General features: G+C 40.3%; 1 protein-coding gene across 2 annotated transcripts in view; it reads right to left on the bottom strand.

Annotated features, from left to right (window-relative positions):
- The window catches only part of VWA8 (von Willebrand factor A domain containing 8), a 285,585-nt gene that overhangs the window by 16,169 nt on the left and 248,614 nt on the right, over nucleotides 1-20,802 (bottom strand). For both annotated transcript variants that reach the window (XM_074961437.1, XM_074961449.1), the window contains exons 38-42: nucleotides 19,869-19,977; nucleotides 18,910-19,066; nucleotides 8,636-8,744; nucleotides 3,898-4,023; nucleotides 2,149-2,307 (exon numbers count right to left, since the gene is read on the bottom strand). In XM_074961437.1, the coding sequence (XP_074817538.1) occupies nucleotides 2,149-2,307; nucleotides 3,898-4,023; nucleotides 8,636-8,744; nucleotides 18,910-19,066; nucleotides 19,869-19,977 (660 nt within the window). The remainder of the gene's footprint in view (nucleotides 1-2,148; nucleotides 2,308-3,897; nucleotides 4,024-8,635; nucleotides 8,745-18,909; nucleotides 19,067-19,868; nucleotides 19,978-20,802) is intronic.

Below are 20,802 nucleotides of genomic sequence, written 5' to 3'. Positions count from 1 at the left end.
TACTGACGTTAGACTTACAGGTCTGTAACTGCCAGGATCACCTCTATAGCCCTTCTTAAATATTGGCGTTACATTACCTATCTTCCAGTCATTGGGTACAGTAGCTGATTTAAAGGACAGGTTAAAAACCACAGTTAATAGTTCCGCAATTTCACATTTGAGTTCTTTCAGAACTCTTGGGTGAATGCCATCTGGTCCCAGTGACTTGTTACTGTTAAGGTTCTCAATTAATTCCAAAACCACCTCTAGCGACACTTCAATCTGTGACAATTCCTCAGATTTGTCACCTACAAAAGATGGCTCAGGTTTGGGAATCTCCCTAACATCCTCAGCCGTGAAGACTGAAGCAAAGAATTCATTTAGTTTCTCTGCAATGACTTTGTCATCTTTAAGTGCTCCTTTTGTATCTCGATCGTCCAAAGGTCCCACTAGTTGTTTAGCAGGCTTCCTGCTTCTGATGTACTTAAAAAACATTTTGTTATTACCTTTTGAGTTTTTGGCTAGCTGTTCTTCAAACTCCTTTTCAGCTTTTCTTATTACATTTTTACATTTAATTTGGCAGTGTTTATGCTCCTTTCTATTTACCTCACTAGGATTTGACTTCCACTTTTTAAAAGATGCCTTTTTATCTCTCAGTGCTTCTTTTACACGGTTGTAAAGCCAGGGTGGCTCTTTTTTAGTTCTTTTACTGTGTTTTTTAATTTGGGGTATACATTAAGTTGAGCCTCTATTATGGTGTCTTTGAAAAGTGTCCATGCAGCTTGCAGGGATTTCACTCTAGTCACTGTACCTTTTAATTTCTGTTTAACTAACCTCCTCATTTTTGCAAAGTTCCCCTTTCGGAAATTAAATGCCACAGTGTTGGGCTGTTGAGGTGTTCTTCCCTCTACAGGAATGTTAAATGTTATTATATTATGGTCACTATTTCCAAGCGGTCCTGTTAAAATTACCTCTTGGACCAGACACTGCACTCCACTCAGGACTAGATCGAGAGTTGCCTCTCCCCTTGTGGGTTCCCGTACCAGCTGCTCCAAGAAGCAGTCATTTAAAGAAAAATGCTGTTTGAGAACTTATTAGAGTTTGATTTAAGGATATTTACATTGTATATTTTGACATGTGATGTTGACAATTTATGTTTTAATGGTTATAAGGCTTTACCTTCTCAAATCTCAGTGTCTGTCATAAATAATTATTGTCTGATGCCCCTGTTTTCTGACACCCATAACTTCACAGAACTGTGAAAATTTAAATAGATAAAAATAGAAAAAAATGCATAAAAATAAACACCAAATCTGTCAAAATTTCAAAAAATTGAATTCTGCCAAGCCAATATGTAAATAAAAATGGATTGACTGAGATAAGGACAGGATTTTTATTCATTCTATTTAAAACTTTTCATATTTTGTTTTGATTAACATCTATTTTAAGTTATATGCCTGAATAGCTGGAAGAAAGGTCTTTACTAAATATCTGACACCTGTACCCTTTCAACTAAGGGCTGAGCTCTCATGCTTTTGTTCTCCAAGAATGACCTCCAGCAAAACAGGGAACTCCAGACCTGGCATCCTTATTTCTAAATTTAAGAAAACCTTTCAAGCCATATTTATATATCATAGAGAAGAAAAAGGGAGGAGGGCATAAACCCAATTTTTATTTCCCTTATGAGTTATCTGAAATGAGGTTTGGGTCTTATACCGGTCAGTGTGAGAAACAGACACTTTTCTTATGTTCAGATCATCATAGCAGTATTGGAAACAATGGAGAGTGTAGCAGAGGGGAAGGACCTGGTTCTTCTTCCAGCATGGATGCATGGGTGTTTGAGCTCTGGTCACCAACAAAGGCTAGTCATGCTTGTGTGTGCATTGAGCTCATGTCCCTGTGTTTTATAGGCTTAAATATTTCTGTTTAAAAAAAAAAAAGTTTCATAAACTGAATCATAATCTGCACTCATAGTGTTCAATGCTTCCTATCCAGGGGCTGGTATTATTTTCAGGCTGCTAGCAACAGATTTAATTAAGTCTATATTTCCTTACATGAATGAATAATACTCTTTGGCGAGACAGAGTAATGAAATACTTTTTTCCACTGCCCGTACGCAGCCTGTGCAAGTACTCATTACCACTAAACTCCTGGCCCAGCTATAGTTACCTTAAACTTGTGCTCGTAATTCTCAAAAGCTTCCATGACCATGCAGACAGCCTCCATGGAACGCTCTAGTCGACCATCTACCCCGTTAAAGCGATACATGCTGCCAGAAACATCCACTACCAGGCGCAGACGCTTAGGCTTCTGCTGAGGGCTCCCAAGCTATCAGAGAAAAGTACCAGAAAGAACTTTATGATTGGGAAAGCTACAGTTTTGATAAGAACAAAACACTTTAAAAGGAGTTATCACACACTTTTCAAAAACACTAGACAACAAAAACTCAGGCAATCTCTCTCTAGCAAGTTCAGATTATGTTTAAAAAAGGTGAAATTATTTGAATTTTTCTGATTAATAGTTGAGAAAAATTTATTTTAGATACCTGAATCTAGTCTCTCTCTTTCTCTGTTCTATATACTCAATGGCTGGAAACAAAATACGACGATTCCACACATTTATAGGGAAAATACCTTTGTTGCTATATTTCTAATTAACAACATTTTATTACAATAGAAGGAATCTCAAAAATCCAGTTTCTGCCAAGCGTCGTAAGGGTAATGCCTCCTTGAATTATGGTACTAAAGGGGACTCCTATAAGATTGTAAAGTTTGTCTGCTGAAGTTAATACCTTTTTAAAAATGTGTGAAGTCTTTTTCTGATTAACTCCTCAATTTTGTACATTCTGACTGTAAAGCTTTCCCCACTCCCACTTCCCCCTCCCCCTTAAATGTCTGTTTTAACAATTTCTGTCATACTAGATTCTGGAAAGGTATTTTATCCCATATGCAATGAGACAAGTCTGGATTCAAATGAAAGGCTATTAAAAGATGGTCTGGCAAAAAAACAAATATTTAAAATGTTTCTTTATCTGTAACTGATTTCCAAATATTTCTCTTTCATTCAGCTAGCATTTGATCATTTTTAGTTTAGTTTCTTCTTTTTATTATTAATGCAAAGGACTGCAATATCAACTCCCCCCCCCATCCCACTGAAGCCCATGTTTATATATTTTAATTCAAAATGTAAAATTTCCTTCTGAGCATTTTCCCTGCTCTTTTTATAATGTATTGAAAAATACAAAACCAGCACTTTGAAGAGTACTGGAAATTAGGATATTATAGCTTTCCCTTACTGAGCTCTGATGTAGGATGGCTAGGCTGCATAAGCTGTTCAAAACAGCAAATAGTGAGACCATGTAGCATGAAAAATAATTTAGAGAGAGTTGTATCAAATATGTATTTAGCTACTGAGAAGAAAGCTGTTCTAAATGATTGTTTGCAAAATAAAATTCCTTCATGTGTTAACCTTAAACATTAAAATTAAAAATAATCTGCTATATTAAATCTGGCTATTACAATATAATGATGATCAAGACTACTAGTCTTAAAGTTGCTTTGTTGGTGTGTGTCAACTGGTTTCTCTTTCAATGACTCATATAATTCTAACAAAAAAATTTCTGACGAACATCCGAAATGATGAGTAGTCATAAAATAGTAGATTTTTAAAAGCTTTTATTTAGGTTTTAATTATTCACTCATTTTCTCATTAATTTTATATTAGAATTGTTAATTTGCAAATCCGAAAACCTGAGTGCTGAAAGTTTTCTTATATCATGATAAAGTGTGTTAGTGAGGAAAGATGTGATGGTCATTTCATTTTATTTGAACTTGTTAACCATCTTTACTAGGCTAGCATAATGGAGCTCAAGGAACTAGTAAACTCGTTAGCTGCACCCATTAGTTATGGAATACTTACTTCTGGCTCAAGCTCTCCCCGTCGTTTATAAATGGCTTTTTCTCCTGTTAGTCCATCAATTATTTTGGCATCATCTAGCTCTCCAATAGCTTGGTGTCTCAGCCATTGTCTTTCCTTACCCTTGGCCTACAAGAGAAAAGCATCCTTAATTCATTCAGTGCTGCTGGAGCATTTTACACTGTTTAAGAAATACAGAACATGACACAAATATGGGTTTTCTTTGTAATTATGTGACAGCTCTGGCACAAGTTGGTGAAATCCGAACACATTTTCATCAATGCCTGGTCTCTCTTGCTGAGGGACTAATTATTGCTGACAAAGAATATATTTTTCTCCACAATTTTTGTCACTTCTAAGCCTTTTCACATACAGAATTTGAAATATGGACCATGTAATCTTTGCATTTTAATTGCAGATATGTTGGAAATAGTACACAAATGAGTCTATGCAGAAATCCATAAAGCTAGAGGGACAGGCACAACAGAAGTGTTTTCCATCCAGGTATTGTGAGAAAATGTATTGGATGACTAAAACAGAGGCAAAACTCAACATTATTACGTAAAAATACCTACACTGAAGGAGACGTGCATCTGAAGAAGTGCGTCTGAAGCGGGTTTTTTACCCACGAAAGCTTATGTCCTAATAAATCTGTTAGTCTTTAAGGTGCCACCGGACCCCTCGTTGTTTTTATGTATTGGAGTATGAGTGGTTCCTTTTATAACAGCATTCATAATAATCTGGTATGCAATTTACAATCAAAACATTGCAAATAGTAATAATCAAGAAATGCTAACAATGAAATCAAGAAATGCTAACAGCATTTTGGGCTGTATAACTAGGAGCATTGCCAGCAGATCCAGGGACTCGATCATTCCCCTCTATTTGGCATTCGTGAGGCCTCATCTGGAGTACTGTGTCCAGTTTTGGGCCCCACACTACAAGAAGGATGTTGAAAAATTGGAAAGAGTCCAGCAGAGGGCAACAAAAATGATTAGGGGGCTGGAACCCATGACTTATGAGGAGAGGCTGAGGGAACTGGAATTATTTAGTCTGCAGAAGAGAAGAATGAGGGGGGATTTGATAGCTGCTTTCAACTACCGGAAAGGGGGTTCCAAAGAGGATGGATCTCGACTGTTCTCAGCGGTAGCAGATGACAGAACAAGGAGTAATGGTCTCAAGTTGCAGTGGGGTTGGATATTAGGAAAAACTTTTTCACTAGGAGGGTGGTGAAGCACTGGAATGGGTTACCTAGAGAGGCGGTGGAATCTCCTTCCTTAGAGGTTTTTAAGGTCAGGCTTGACAAAGTCCTGGCTGGGATGATTTAGTTGGGGATTGGTACTGCTTTGAGCAGGGGGTTGGACTAGACGACCTCCTGAGATCCCTTCCAACCCTGATATTCTATGATTCTCAGACAATGCACTTTTTGCAACCATGGTTGTTTGTGCATTGACTGTTAATACTGATGTACCATTCTCTACAGCTCAGTCCTGCAGTCCATACGCTAGTAATACTCCCACTGAAGTAAGCTCTGAGGACTGAAGAATTGGGTGCTTAGACAAAAATAATGTATTTAAGAACATTTTCAAAGGATAGTTTCACAATGACTTGCATGTCAGAGGGTCCATTTGAAAATAGCACAGTTTATTTGCTGAGTGTGGGTTTCATGTTTCACTTAATGTATGGTCGGATTCACAGGATCTCCACTTTAACCCACTGGTCCTGGCAGTACAGCTGAGATTTTCATGGAAAGAGAGAATTATTTGGGAGTGAAATGGGATGGTTTGTGTGTGTCTGTCTCCCAACCTATGAGAAGCTGGACATTATACTCCTTTCCTGTAAATTAAACATCAGTGGGACTGGATTAAGGTGTAGGTATTATAGATCTTTGCTAGTGCTCCTGGAGTCACATGATTATGAGGACAACAGGGCTTAAGTGTCCTCTTACTGGTCTCTCATTGTCCTCACAGACCCTGGTTCTTTCAACTGTTAGAAATGTCAGTTTGTCTTCTTTTGAAATTACCTCTCATCAGAAATCTTCTGAAGCAGGGACCATGCTTTGCCAATCCCAGAGAAGTTCAAGATGCACGCCTGGAATTTGAGAGGACAGATCTCTGGAACTTTGTACATTGTGGACAGCTATTTGATGACCCACTACAGTCCACAAAAAATTGTACATCCCAGCTCACTGCCTCTGGCATGTGTTCAAATCTAGGTGTTCTGAACATGTTCTCAGTTTGAAATCAGTTCTAGAAAAACCTACTTTTGGTTCTTAATTGATGGATTCATTGAAGGTCCGACCTTTAAAGCCTTACGTGTCCAGATGTCTTTGTTAGAAGTCTTCTGTTTACACTCTGGAAAAGGGATTTAGCTTAACACCCATATTTCTGTGTTCTCCAGGCAGTGAGAAAACCTCACCTTCCACTTCAAGCCCACATAGCCAACTGGATACTGAATTTCATAGTGGAACAACTGATGAAACAGGTGTCTTATTTCCCAGATGGGCAAGGACAAAGGTTTTAAAACTGTGAAAGCCACCATCTTCATACTGGTTGGGGAAGCAGTTGTAAATCTTGTATGAGACTGGGCAGAACTCATCCTTCTTACTCAAGAGCTCATTCTACAAGATCTATTTCCACTTCAGGAGAAGAGAGGAATCTGAGGAAATCTACAAAGCAAATGATTTGGGCATCTTTTCTGATTCATAAAGTATTACAAAGTGGAAGTCTCATCTTCCTCTGATGTTGCCTTAGGTCAATAAGTTTGCAGTCTGTCATCCTGCCTTGGTTCCTTTTCTGACTGTTTTAACTTCCAGATGATATATACACACCCTATCAAAATTTCACAAGTGATGGCCAGTTTGCCCTGTCTCACACAGAGAGACACAAACGTGACAGGAACAGTAAAATGGGCTGAGATAACATTTTGTTCACAGCATTGACTACAAGCATTTGAGCATGGATGGGTCTTTAACACACCAAGTTCTGAGGACTGCTGTTCTTTCAAGCATTTGTGATCTACTTCCTCTTGGTCGACAGCAAGGGAAAAACAGCAGAAGGCAATAAAGTTTCAGCTTCACTGAGCATATTCTTAATTAGTTTAGTTATTGTTTACACTGACAAAGTTATAGCTTTGAGGATATTCACTACTGAAGGAAAAGATGTGTGGAAAGAAAATGTTTTGACTCGCGGCATGGTTCACACTAATCCTATTCTCTTAGTCATTTTCAGAGATGTGTTTCAGGTGATGATAGCTTCTTCTTGAAGATGTTTGCTATTCTGATTATGCATTAATTAAAAGTATTTGAGTTGTAAACATCTTAAGGGAAAAACGAGTTGACATTGTTCTTTTCCTGCTAAAATTTGATCTAGTTTCTTCTCCAAAACACTGCTAAATTATTTAAAATATTCAATGACTATCCCTTCTATGTAGAATTGCATACAGTTCCTATTCCATCTACAAAGTAAAAGCAAAACAAAAACACACCAAAATGTTTTCAATATATTTTGCAAATGCATGTGATGCTGCTAAAATAGAAAGAGCAAACTGTGCCTGAAAACTCTCAAGGAAGAAACTATTTTTCCATAATGATTTTCAGTTGTTTTTATGTCAATAAAATGATGGCCCATCTTTAAAGGATTCACGATAAAGCAAGAGACAAGTAAACAAATATTAGGGTCTGAATAATATAAACAATGTGCACACATTATGCAATCATAATAAGTTTAAATTTGTCTTTATTTCAAACTTAATTTGAAAAGTTATGAATTTGTATGTCTAGTTATTGCAGTTTATAATACCTCCCAAAGTTAGAAAGTGATTGAGGATTTTTAAGGAGCTTATTTTTCAAAACCATAATTACACAGTAAAATTTGAACTAAAAGTGACACCACTTTTAATTGCACCACTGACTTTATATTCCTGAAATAAGGAATGTCTGCCTGATAAGTTAACTAGTTCTACGTTTTCTCATCTCTAGTGCTATCGCCACCTGCTCCCATTAAAAATGTAAAAATTCTTTCCTTTTTCCAACTTTCTTCACTTTTATCTTGAAATGAATATACTTGTTTTTGTTTACAGTGTTTGTGTACCAGCATTGCTGGAAGCTAGCACAGTTCTATGGTTAATTAACTGATAATACAGCAAACAAAGGCAATAAAGGACAACCTTTCTTGTTGGTTATGTCCTACATAAAGAGAGCAGCTATTTTTATTTTTAAATGTGCCAGTGCGATGTTTCTTTTAAACTGAGTCAAATTTAAGCTTTATAAATTTAAGCTTTCTGCTACACACAGTTGGATGCCTGAAAAGCTATGACCAGGCAGGAGCCGTGGGCCCCCTATGAAAATCTGCCTCATTCACACTTCTGAGCCACAGGGGGGCTCCAGGACAGAATCAGGGACACGGAATGGGATCCATGCATTGTCACACACATCCTTCTCATCTCTCAATATCTCTTCTCTCACTCGGTTTAATTGTGCTTCTAAACAAGTCATCCCTGTGGTGAGTTGTGTGGGAATCCTGATTCTTGGGTGGCCAGAACACAGGTCCACTTTAATGCTGCTTTTGAAACAGTCACATATTCCTGTGTTTGCCCTAATTGTATGTAGGACCTGAATTTGCTCTCGACTCCCAATGATAATATTAATCACATAGTGATATAATGTTAAAGCACAGTTGGTAACATTTTGGTCCTAATCTAGTGAGTTGACAGTTCCCTTTACCAATGAATCAAGTGTTACCTGCAGATTGTCTAGGATGATTCGGAGAGACTGAACTTGTCTTCGGACAGCTCCAGAGAACCTTTCATAAGTAGACGCATCATATTCACTCATCTGGATCTCCTTTAATCTGAAGCAAGAAAGAGGCTAAAAAATTAAGAATGGAATCGTGAAAAAGCATCTAATCCATTTCTACAGGGAGAGGTAAATTTATTTGTTGATAATAGGGTGACAGACCCAGACCAGTGGGGTGCCGGAGTCTGGTAGAAGGCAAATATACTGGCCACTGGATGAACAGTTTTCTGTTCCCTGAGTGACCGGAGCAGGGGCTGCACTAGAGCAATCAGGAACCTGTTAGAACCAATTAAGACAGGCAAGGTAATTAAGACACCTGGAGCCCATTAAGAACATACTAGAATCAATTATGGCAGGCAGACTAATCAGGACACCTGGTTTAAAAAGGACCTCCCATCAGTTAGTGGAGGGTGTGCAAGGAGTGAGAAGGTGTGCTGCTGGAGGACTGAGGAGTACAAGCATGATTAGGCTTCAGAAGGAAGATCGTGCCGTGAGGATAAAGAAGGTGCTGGGGGAGGCCATGGGGAAGTAGCCCAAGGAGCTGTAGCTGTCATGCAGCTGATATAGGAGACATAGACAGATGCTATCCACAGGGCCCTGGGCTGGAACCCGGTGTTCCTCCCATCCCCACCCAACTCCTGATTAGACACAGGAGGAGTTGATCTGGTCTGTGAGCAACACCAGAAGGGAAGGTCTAATTTGGAAAGGGATCTGGCCTGTCCCCGACCCACTAGATGGGACAACAGAGACTGAGGAGACTGTTCTCCATTTCCCCCAGGCTGGCCAGTGATGAGGTTAGCTGAGTGAATGGCAGGTTTGAGCCTCTAGCAAAAGTGGCCAAACTGAAGGCTGCCATGAACCTCTGAGGTGAGTAAATCCGCCAAAAAGCGCAGGACCCACCAAAGCAGAGGAGGAACTTTGTCACAATAGCTAAACTCAAACAACAATGGACAGACTTTGAGGAGTAGCAGCTGCTTTTGTTGAGTTCTGAAGAGACAGTTAATAACTGATGTCCACAAAGCCTACATCACATTTAATATGTATGGAGGGTACTAATCCTTTAGCAGTCTCAGATCCTTGTTTTAGTGATTAGGCTGCAAGTCATATACTTTAACAACTGTGATAAAATTACGCAACAGTTGCTTGCTCAGGTGTTGCTATATGTACATAAAGGGAGTTGTTAAGGTGTGTATTTTTTACCTCATTTGTAATGCATTTTAAACATTCTGGGTAACCAACATTTAACACAAAGATAAGGTTAAGTAGTGCTCTGCAAGTCTGTCCTGGTAGACCTAAAACTAGTTAGTACCTTTTAAATACCCTTTACAAAACAAAGAAACCTCAGAACAAATGGAAAGTTTTGAACAAATGTTTAAAAGAATTGCTCCTAAACAAAGAAGGCAGAACACAGAGCTTAGTGCTGTTAGAAGGTCTAAAATAGAGAATTATTTCTGAGCTGCTGATACTGGTATATATATTTTATACCATTTCCTGTAGGGCTGGTCTACACACACATGTTCTACTGCTTTATCTGTTTCTAAGCATACAGTGAAAGCAGTGCAACACCCTACTGTGGATGCAGTTACACTGGTACAAAGGTGTTTATATCTGTATGGCTTATTTCCAGTAGAAGCACCTTTATACCAGTACAATTGCATCCACGCCAGGGGGCTGCACTGCTTTAACAATATTGGTTTTTAATCAAATATAGTTAAAGTGGTACAAAAACTGCAGGTAGACTAGGTGAGGTAAAACTTAATTTGCTATTACAAGATACTTGCCTCAAGCATATTATATTGTAACATGAATTCTACAGATGCATGAGGGCAGTGGTTCTCAAACTAGGGCTGCTGCTTCCTGCAGCCCCCATTGGCTTGGGGTGGCAAACTGTGGCCAGTGGGAGCCACGATCGGCCAAACCTGCGGAAGCAGCAGGTAAACAAACCGGCCCGGCCCACCAGGGGCTTTACCTGAACAAGCAGCGGCCCTAGTTTGAGAACTACTGCATTAGGGCCTAATCCAACTTGCAGTGAAAGCAACAGAAAGACTCCCATTGCCTTCAGTGGGAGTTGGATCAGTTCTTTAATGAATAATGTTGAAACAAAGATTACAACTTTGTTTTCTTTACTATGATCTAATGTTTTTCTACACTGAATTATACACTTTGTGAGACAGTCGTTACAGAAGATTATTACAGCACCATAGCTAGGAAGAGGAAAACTCTCAATACTGTGCACTGAGACAAAATAGGTGAGGTAAAATCTTTTATTGGACCAACTTCACAGAGCTCTTGTTTAGGTGTGGGGAAGGTAACCAGAGTGTCTAAGCAGGCCGTCCCTAGCTATTGTGGGGCCCTACATAGCCATCCCACAAGCCCCAAGCCAGTGAGTGCAGGCCCAGCCCTGCTGCACTCCTCAGGGGCGGGAAGGGGCGGGGCGGAGCAGGAGCTTTGGGGAAGGGGTGGAGTGGGGGTGGGAAGAGGCGGGGCTGGGGTGGAGGCCATGGGGAAGAAGCGGGGCAGGGGCTGGAGCAGCAAGCAGCTGCGCAGGGCACCAGGAAATTTGGTGCCCCAAATTTCCTGGTACCCTACGCATCTGCATACTTTGCACATGGGTAAGGACGGCTCTGCGTCTAAGCTAAATACAAGTTGGGACAGATTGTAAAGCATAAGGTGTTCACACATGCTGAAAGAGACCACTTAAAATGAAGTTGGCAGTTACTGGTTAGCAAGCGGGTCAAGGGCATGTGTGGTGTTGTGATGATCCATAAAACCAGTCTCTGCTGAGTTCATGGTTTTTAGTGTGTAGCAGAGTTATCTTGTGTCTCATATCCTGGGAACAACACGGCTACTGCAAACAACATTGTGCACTGGCATTTACCTTGGTGACTCCTGGAATCTGAGTTTAATACCTTTGCAACCCAGAGAAAATGTATCTCCTAAATATTAAACTAAAGATCATGTTTTACTATAGTAGTCTATGCGATGTTGTATTATTTAAATGCAACAAATGGACCAAAGGTATTAACATAATCATTCACTGCCCAACATTAAACAGTGTTAAAGGTCTGAAGTTTGGTATACAGAGACCTCAGCCTGCTTTGTATAATGGCAAACATACCATTAAAAATCCTTTTAACCTTTGAAATGTAAAGTATTAAGTAAGGCTTTCATTTTAACCACAATTCTTGTTCCCTTTCCCTTTAGCTGAAGAGAGTTTTTAGAAGGAAAATCCCCATTGTTTCAGAGTCTCTTGGAAGGTAAAAACTGTTCTTCTGAGGGAAAGAGAAGAAGTTAGTTGAGATGAGCTAGAGCTGTTGTTACTGCTGTTTTAAAGTCCAATACCGTTTTATCTCAGGTGGTGTTTCGGACACATCTGGGATTCAGCTGGATACAAATCTTACATTAAACATTAAAAATTTTAAAACAAAGTTTTGTTTGAAATGAACTTTGAAAATAATCGCTTGTTTGCTGAAGTGCCATCTTCTGAGAGAGTCACACATTGGGCTGCCAAAAATATTGCATTAATTTAGATGGAATAAATGGGCCAAGGTGTGGACATAACTGTCCAACATTAAATAGTGTTAAATTCTGTTCCGTTTCCCTTTAGCTGGAGAGAGTTTTAGAAGGAAAAAAAAACCCATTTGACAGTCTCTAAGATGGTACCGAAGACGGTAAATCTGTCCTTTTGAGGAAAAGAGAAGTAGTTAGTTGAGATGAGCTGGAGCTGTTTGTTGCTGCAGCTGCTGCTAAAGTCCGACAGATCCCGTTTCATCTCAGGTGGGTTTGGGATTCAGCTGGAGCTGGTAGGGGTGGTGATGTCATCTGGATCCCTCTCTCTGCCTCAGTTTGGTCAAGACACCTCAGAATTAGGACAAAGCTGGTCTAGGGTCTCAGGACATGGTGCGGGAGGCAGCCATGATGGAGAAGCTCACTCTAGTAGCTTCCATCTGGTTCTTCTCTATTCCACCCACCCAAAGTCTTTCTTTAAGAACCCACAAAGGGAATGGTGGGTGGAATAGCCCATCCCCTCATTATTTTGTCCATCAATTAAGTCTAATATCAGACACACCAATTCTGGTTCATTAATTTCCAGTTCCACATATTCTGTTTTTACCAAAAATGAATTTAACAGTCCTTGAACAATATGAGTAGGCCTTTTCGTTTAGACTAATTCAGCTTTTTTTATCTCCTTTTTGTATTTTTTCCCATCAACACTAGTTATTATAGGTTATTGTGACAACTTGTGAACTTTCACATACTTTTTACAGTTGAGTTCATGAGAGTAAATTTATAGGCCCAATTATCACAACAGTGACCATCCACTATGAAAGTCCACCTGCCAGAAGTAGCTTGATTACACTACTCTATTAACATTCACATGTCCCTCCAAATATTTACAGAGGATTGTCTCAAATGTCAAGGTGGATGTTGCATGAAAAATGATACAATCAGCAGACTGCAGTCTATTAGTTTGATGTCTACAGTTACAGTGGCTGTACCATTTATCCTCTCCCTACAGAGGGGAATTATACTGCAAGATTAATAAGAAAACCACAGTGCTTAGTTTAGAATTAAAAACAGTTCAGCAAAAGAGCTATGCAATATCTGAGGTTTTGCATAAGTTGTCTGATCTTTGAGAGCTCAAAAAACACATTGTGCTTACAGGTATGGATGAATAGTATGATCACATTACACATAAAAATGCACCATGTGTTATTTTAGTTACGATGAAAACTGGAAATAATATGACAGGTTGTAACAGCTTTCTGAAAAATCTCTTGTAAGGTATGTGGAACTCTCAGGGGATTCTAGAAGTTGAAACTGGGGTGGAGAGTAGCAGAATAAACAGAGACCACTTTTATTCAACTGATAATGTCAGTGATTTGATGTGTTTTCCATAGCCAGTAGATTTCAGCCAGGAAATTTCAGGAGTGATAATTTTAAATCCTAGCCTCCCACTCAGAACTGCTAAACAGGCTGCACTATATTTAAGTAGTCCTTTCAGATAATTACATATAAACAGTGAATCTTGCAATTCACTTCACTCTTTCCTTAGTCTAGACCCCAACCTTTCTTGGACTATGTAGCAGGTTCCTTACTAGTTCCTATTACCACTCAGTAAACTTGACAGTAATATTATTATTTATTATTTGCAGTATTGTAGTGCCAGGAGCTTTAGTCATGACCATTCTGATAAGGCTTTTTGAGGTTTGTGGTCTTATATTGGCCTGGAGAGGGTACCAGCCACCTTTCAATGTCTTGTAGATTACTGAGGGGAATGGAGGAGTTTGCTTGGCATATGTTGACAACATTTGTATTTTTAGCCGAATCTGGGAAGAACATATGTCCCAGGTTAGGAGGCTTCTCCACTGCCTTAAGGAGGCAGGACTGGCTGTAAAGGTAGAAAAGTATAAAGCGGAGTAGTAGAAGCGACTTATCTGGGACACAGTCTGGGGAGTGGTCTCATGAAGCCAGACCCTGCAAAGATGGAGGCCATTAAGGACTGACCCGCTCTCAAAATAAAAAAAACAAAAACAGGCCCACTCCTTTATTTGATGGTGGGGTTTTACAGGAGATTTGTACCCCTACTTTAACTCCCTAGCTGCTCCTATCAGTGAATTATAAAAGGGTAAGTCAGACAAAGTAGTTTGGATGGAACAGTGTCAAAAAGCTTTCTGTGAACTGAAGGAAACCCTAAGCAAAGATCCAGTTCTGGTAAACCCAGATTTTGACAAACCCTTTATGGTCTTCACGGATACCTCAGACACTGTGTTGATGCAGACTAATGCTTAGGAAGAGACATCCATTTGCACAGCTAAGCACAAAACTGCTCCCCAGGGAAAAGAATTATGCAACTATTGAAAAGTAATGTCTTGCAACTGTGTGGGCTCGTAAGAGGATGCATGGAAGAAGATCTGTAAGGGTGGCACTTTATTGTATATGGATCGCTTGCCTGGCTCAATCATATAAAAGCTTCTAAAGCCAGGTTGTTATGGACTATAACCCTCCATAATTATGATTATGGAAGTAATTCATATTAAGGGGAATGCAAATATTATTGCTTGTGTGTTGTCCCACGGTGCTTGACTGTCTCTAAATTACTGGGAGTAATCCCGCTCAGTTTGTTCTTAAAGGGGGAAGAGATGTGGAGCTTGGAGGAATTTTTGTAATATTTTTATGAAGCATTATTCAGTTTACCTACTGACTTTGTATGTCTAGCCACTGAGTGTGAAGGGATTAATTTCTACTCTGGGACAAGAGGAACAAGAGAGATGTTGGAATCATATAGGTGTCAGCCTGTCTGGGTGGGACCAAAATGCACCATCAAGAACTGAATGGAATCAGTACAGATAAATGGAGAGACAATGGAAGACCCAAGGACTGGACATTAACTTGTGAATACAGCATAGCTGCATCTGGAGACAAAGCATATGTCTACACTGCAACGTAAGCCCAGGGTGTGTGGGGCTCAAGCATGCAGACTTGGTGTTTGTAAGTCAAGGCCTGAGAGTCTATGCTGATTTAGAATTTCTGGATTCCGGTCTCCCACCTGCACTCATGCATCTACACTGTACGTCGCAGGCCCGAGTCAAACCAGTCTATCCCAGGCTTCCTAGCACCCTCCCGAGCTGTAGCCACTCTAGCCCTTGTTTGTGGTGCAGTGTAAGAAAACTTGACTGCCCATCCCATGGTAGTTTACAGGAAGTTGTTGCAGCCTCTAATACATCGTGCAGGGCCATGTTTTGGGTCTGCATGCCTCTGGCAACTGGAGCCAGCAACAAGGAGTCACCACCATCTATCCTGCTTGGGCTGGAGTCTGAGCCCAGGCTTACATTCCAGTGTAGACTACCCAAAGGGATCAGGTATGAACAAACCGGGGCTTAAGCTGCACACAGATAGACAATGGACTCCAGCAAACCATGGAAAGTTGGAGCAATTGCTTCAGTCAATGCAGACTCTGACTTAAACTTGGCATTTCCATGCAAACCTAAGGACTTTCAAAGGGTTGATTTCAGCTGACTAATAAATGCTGACTTATTCTGAAAAGGCTGCCCTGCATTGCTCCCTGCAGGGGTAAAGTCTCTAACAGGAGCCTGAATTCATTTGGACTTACTGGAGAGTGCACTATGATAAACAAGGGTGTTGTGACCCAAAGGGCCCAGACTTGGAGTCATGAGACTGCATCATCCTTGTAAAAGCCAAACTGAAAGCCTGGCAATAATAGGAGTACACCCAAAGGGACTGTCTGAAGGCTAGGACATCAAACCCCACGTAGATCCATGATAGCTGGTGACAGACTGTCAGGTACTGGATACAACAGTAGTATTTCGCAACAAGTTACTGCAACAGCTAAAACGTGGTAAGTCAAAGGAAACAGTAAGGCAAATGGTGTTTAATCGGCTCCATAAGGAAGATTATACAGCCGTTTAGTAAGAAAAGGTTGTGTTGGAAAAGCTAACCAAGTCACAGCTGATTGAACTGTTTGAGAAGGATAATTAGGCCAAGAACCATGGTCCAGTTCCAGACAAAATTCCAAGTAAGCAGCCCAACTCGTCAGCGTCAGTCAGAAGGGACAGAGGCCCAGCTATCTCGGAGGGGAGAGGAGAGTCCAAGGAGGACAGCTGCAGTGTTATACAGAATCAATGTGGTTTCAAGCTCCCAGAGTGGGCCAAATACAGTACTGTGTGTATAAGTCAGTGGTGGGCAACCTGCGGCCCGTCAGGATAATCCACTGGCGGGACACAAAACAGTTTGTTTACATTGACTGTCCTCAGGCACGGCCACCTGCAGCTCCCAGTGGCTGCAGTTTGCCGTTCCCAGCCAATGGGAGCTGTGTGAAGTGGTGAGGGCCACAGAGATGTGCTGGCTGCTGCTTCACACAGCTCCCATTGGCCGGGAACTGCAAACCGCAGCCACTGGAAGCTGCGGGCAGCCGTGCCTGCGGCCGGTCAATGTAAACACTGTTTCGCGGCCAACCAGCGGATTACCCTGACGAGCCATGTGCGGCCCATGGGCCGTAGGTTGCCCACCACTGGTATAAGTCCTGGGACTTTAATAATCCATGAGTTGTTGATGGTGCAGATATTCAGGTTATATAGCGCGCAGCTGCAACATTCCCATGTCATCTATCAGTAGGCGCTAGCCTTCCCCGGTAAGAAGGATAATATTCTGAAAAGGGGTAACTGGGGGAAGGGAAAAAACATAAAAAGCATGTTGGAGGGAGGTAGAGAGGGGTGTGTGTATGCATCTGTATGTATAATACAAAAAGCTACAAAATGTTAAAATATTTCATAGCTAACCGCAATAGTTGAGTCATTTTGAAGAACAGAGATATATAAACAGTGAGGTAAAAATATTTACCAACATCAGGTTCTATAAATAAATGAATAAAATATTGTACAAAAAGGAAATAAAACTGGGGTGGGTGTACATATTGCCAGTTGAAGTAAGTTTTTCTAAAAAGCCATTTTGTTTCATAGAATCATAGAAGATTAGGGTTGGAAGAGACCTCAGGAGGTCATCTAGTCCAACCCCCTGCTCAAAGCAAGACCAATCCCAACTAAATCATCCCAGCCAGACCTTTGTCAAGCCAGCCTTTAAAAACCTCTAAGTATGGAGATTCCACCACCTCCCTAGGTAACCCATTCCCGTGCTTCACGCCCTCCTAGTGAAATAGTTTTTCCTAATATCCAACCTAGACCTCCCCCACTGCAACTTGAGACCATTGCTCCTTGTTCTGTCATGTGCCACCACTGAGAACAGCCTAGCTCCATCCTCTTTGGAACCCCCTTTCAGGTAGTTGAAGGCTGCTATCAAATCCCCCCTCACTCTTCTCTTCTGCAGACTAAAGAAGCCCAGTTCCCTCAGCCTCTCCTTTTCAGTCATGTGCCCCAGCCCCCTAATAATTTATGTTGCCCTCCGCTGGACTCTCTCCAATTCCTTTTGTTTTCCATTATCATTTTCTGTGCAGCTCTCATATAGTGTTTGTTTTCTTTGTCTTAACTGCTTTGAATTCAGTGTTAACCCCTTTGATGATCATAGAACACTATAGGCAATTTGGTAATAAAATACTGCTGAAAATAAAGTTTTGAGCTGAGTGTTAAAGAGCTAAATTGTTAATTAAACAAAAATCTAATGATTCAACAGTGCAGTGCACATTCTACATTTAATACCCCCAAGAAAACAATAATAAAAATTGTTTATATATCTGTGTAAGCAAGTGGCATTCCCACACTGCTTAAATAACAGCAAATGTCAGTTCCTGATGGAGCTTCTCCAGAACTTGGTGGTTTCTAGGATTTTACTCTCCATCTAGTAGTTCCTTCTGTCCCAGTGACACTTTCAAACTGTCTTATAGCCTGGGCGGGAAATAATAGAACCCACTTGGTCTGGCTGCCAAGAAGAACTCTGCATCTTTATGCAACATACCACAGTTTGACACTAGGGGTGAGTCAGCAGAAACGTGCTGAATTTCTATGCATGGTCTTAGAACCTGACACACTATGCATCTAAAAGCCATTACACATCATGCTAATGCTGGTAAGAACTCTGGTTCTCTTAAGAAAGTCATCTAAGTTATGACAATTTATATGAGCCAAAGACTTGGCCCTAGATCCTTTAAAAATAAGCCATTTTGCTTTTCAAGGATAATTTTCAAAGCAGTTTAAAGGGACTGTTTGTTGGATACTGAAGCTTTACAATGGTGGATTTTTACCATCTGTATATAATCTGAATTCTTCATAATTTAAATGGGAATTTGTATATGGTTATGACATTTTTCATAAGAGTAGGAGCATTTACATCAAGGACCTGGCCAAATTCTCACTCAGGTAATTACAAACTGCCCACACAAATCACCCTAGCATTTTAACAGTGTAGTTTCAATTAGATATAGTTTTCTTCACTTCCTGTCTTAAACTGTGAAACAGTATGAAGGTGTACTGGTAAACAGCTGTGATTACTGTATGCAGTGTTGTTGTAGCTGTGTTGATCCCAGGATGTTAGAGAGTCAAGGTGGGTGAGGTAATATCTGTCATTGGACCAACTTCTATGGGTGAGAGAGACAAGCTTTCAAGCTTACAAAGAGCTCTTCTGGGATTGCTGTAATTTCATCTGAACAATTTCAGCCATCTTTGTTATAATGCTTCCATATAGCTATTCTTCTTGGTGTGGATGGGTGGTCGGCAGACTGGAGGCCGAAATAAAATTTGAATACTAACCTCTGTTTAAAGGCCTTTTCACCCATCTCCCTTGCAGCTCTCTTCACCTCCTCAGGAACAGCATCTTTCTCAGCTTGAGATATCTGGTAAACTTTGTGGCCAGCATCCAGTCTATAGGGCCCACCTTTGCCGCCCAGCCCTGCTGTGTCTCTCCCACCTAGAACAGATGATATGAAAATCAAGAATGTGTCATAACTATCACATAAATCTTCCTCTTTTAAAACCTCCACTATCACCCCACCCCAAGTCCCACAGAAAATATGTTATTTGCATTTGCAAATAACTGTGTACTTTCAAAAGTGAAGTAATACCATGGTAAAGCGGAGTTCTGACTCCAGTTTTATACTATTTTGCGATCAAAATAAGGCCCTTTATTCTTCAAAGATGAAATTCACCCCTGTGCAGAGAGCTTACACTCCACTTAACTCCTACTTTAAGTCCTCAAAGCTATTAGCCCTTAAAACTATTAACTTTGCTTCCTGTAAATTAACAATGTAACTCCAGGTTTCAGAGTAGCAGCCGTGTTAGTCTGTATTCGCAAAAAGAAAAGGAGTACTAATGGCACCTTGGTTAGTCTCTAAGGTGCCAATATAACTCCAAAATTTGTTGTTTGTGTGCCTATGGTTTTCACTACTGTGTATAGTGTGACTGCTGTCATATCATTCAGAATTAGGAGACACTGAACTCTTTGGATGGATGGAATCAGATATTAACAACCTTAACCAAAGTGTAAGAAATAAAGATTTCTAATACCTACTTGCCTGGTCCTGGGTATCTATGTTTATATGATTCTGAAGAACTTTTTACCTTCCACAGAATGCATTAAGTGTGGATTTAAAACTGACAGCAGGAAAATAATTTAATGATAAAATACTTTTGAAATTTAGAACTGTCACCAAAGGTATCTGAGACATCCTTCAAAGACTCACGCAAATCACGAGAACACAACGAATGCTAACCTGTTCCACCAGCCCAGGTGTTTCCGCCAACATGGGGCATGTTGTCTAGATCTATCTTTCCATGCTTAGGGGAGCTCACATCCAAACCACTGTCTCTCTCAATGGTTATCTGTGAAATTAAAAAGAAAGTAAGTTGAAAATATCTCTTCTTATTATACCCAGCATGAATTCTATGACCATCGTGATGGCATGATGATAATACATTGTGTCCTACTTAGGAACCATAGGCCCAGAGTGAACTCAAGAGATGTATTATTTCATAGGCCAGTAAATACAAAACATGTAAAAAAAAAAAATAGCCAGGAGGAGAAAGGTCAGAGCTGCACAGGCTCTTAGAATACTGCAAACCAACCAAACCACAGAGCAGTCTTGGGACTTGTCCACACTAGGAAAAAAGGTGTTTATTTAAAATGTGATAACTAACACTTTTAAAATCCGAACACAGACAGGATAAGAAATAGTTTTAACATGTGTTGGTTGGCTGATGTGAAGCTGAGGCGTCACCTCAACCAGCTAATATGTTAAAACTACAAATCAGTGACCGGTTTCAAGATGCCAGCTTCAAAGACCTGAAGGCTGACCTCTCTTCACTCACAAATAGGCAAATTTTCTGCATCTGTCTACCAACATGCCTGAACCCTGTTCTTAAATAAAAGGTTAGTTCAAATTACACGCTCATTTAATCCTTGGCCTGTCTGCCAACAAAGGTGATGTTTGTAATGGTGATTTTCTGATATGCACACCTGTCCACTGGGGGGCTGGACTTTGCCCACCAGCTCAATGGACACAAAAAACACCAAACAGCTGTCGGATGGTAATGACAGCATCAAATTGGAGACATTTAGGTAAAAGAATGACTCTCCGTTACCACTCCTCTGAGTCATATAGTGACTCAATTCCTAATGTATACATTTTCTTTATAGTAATAATTTTG

Source organism: Natator depressus, chromosome 1, assembly GCF_965152275.1.
Source record: "Natator depressus isolate rNatDep1 chromosome 1, rNatDep2.hap1, whole genome shotgun sequence".
NCBI lineage: Eukaryota > Metazoa > Chordata > Testudines > Cheloniidae > Natator > Natator depressus.
Note: the sequence above shows the minus strand (reverse complement) of the source record. Positions and strands in the feature narration are given on the sequence as shown.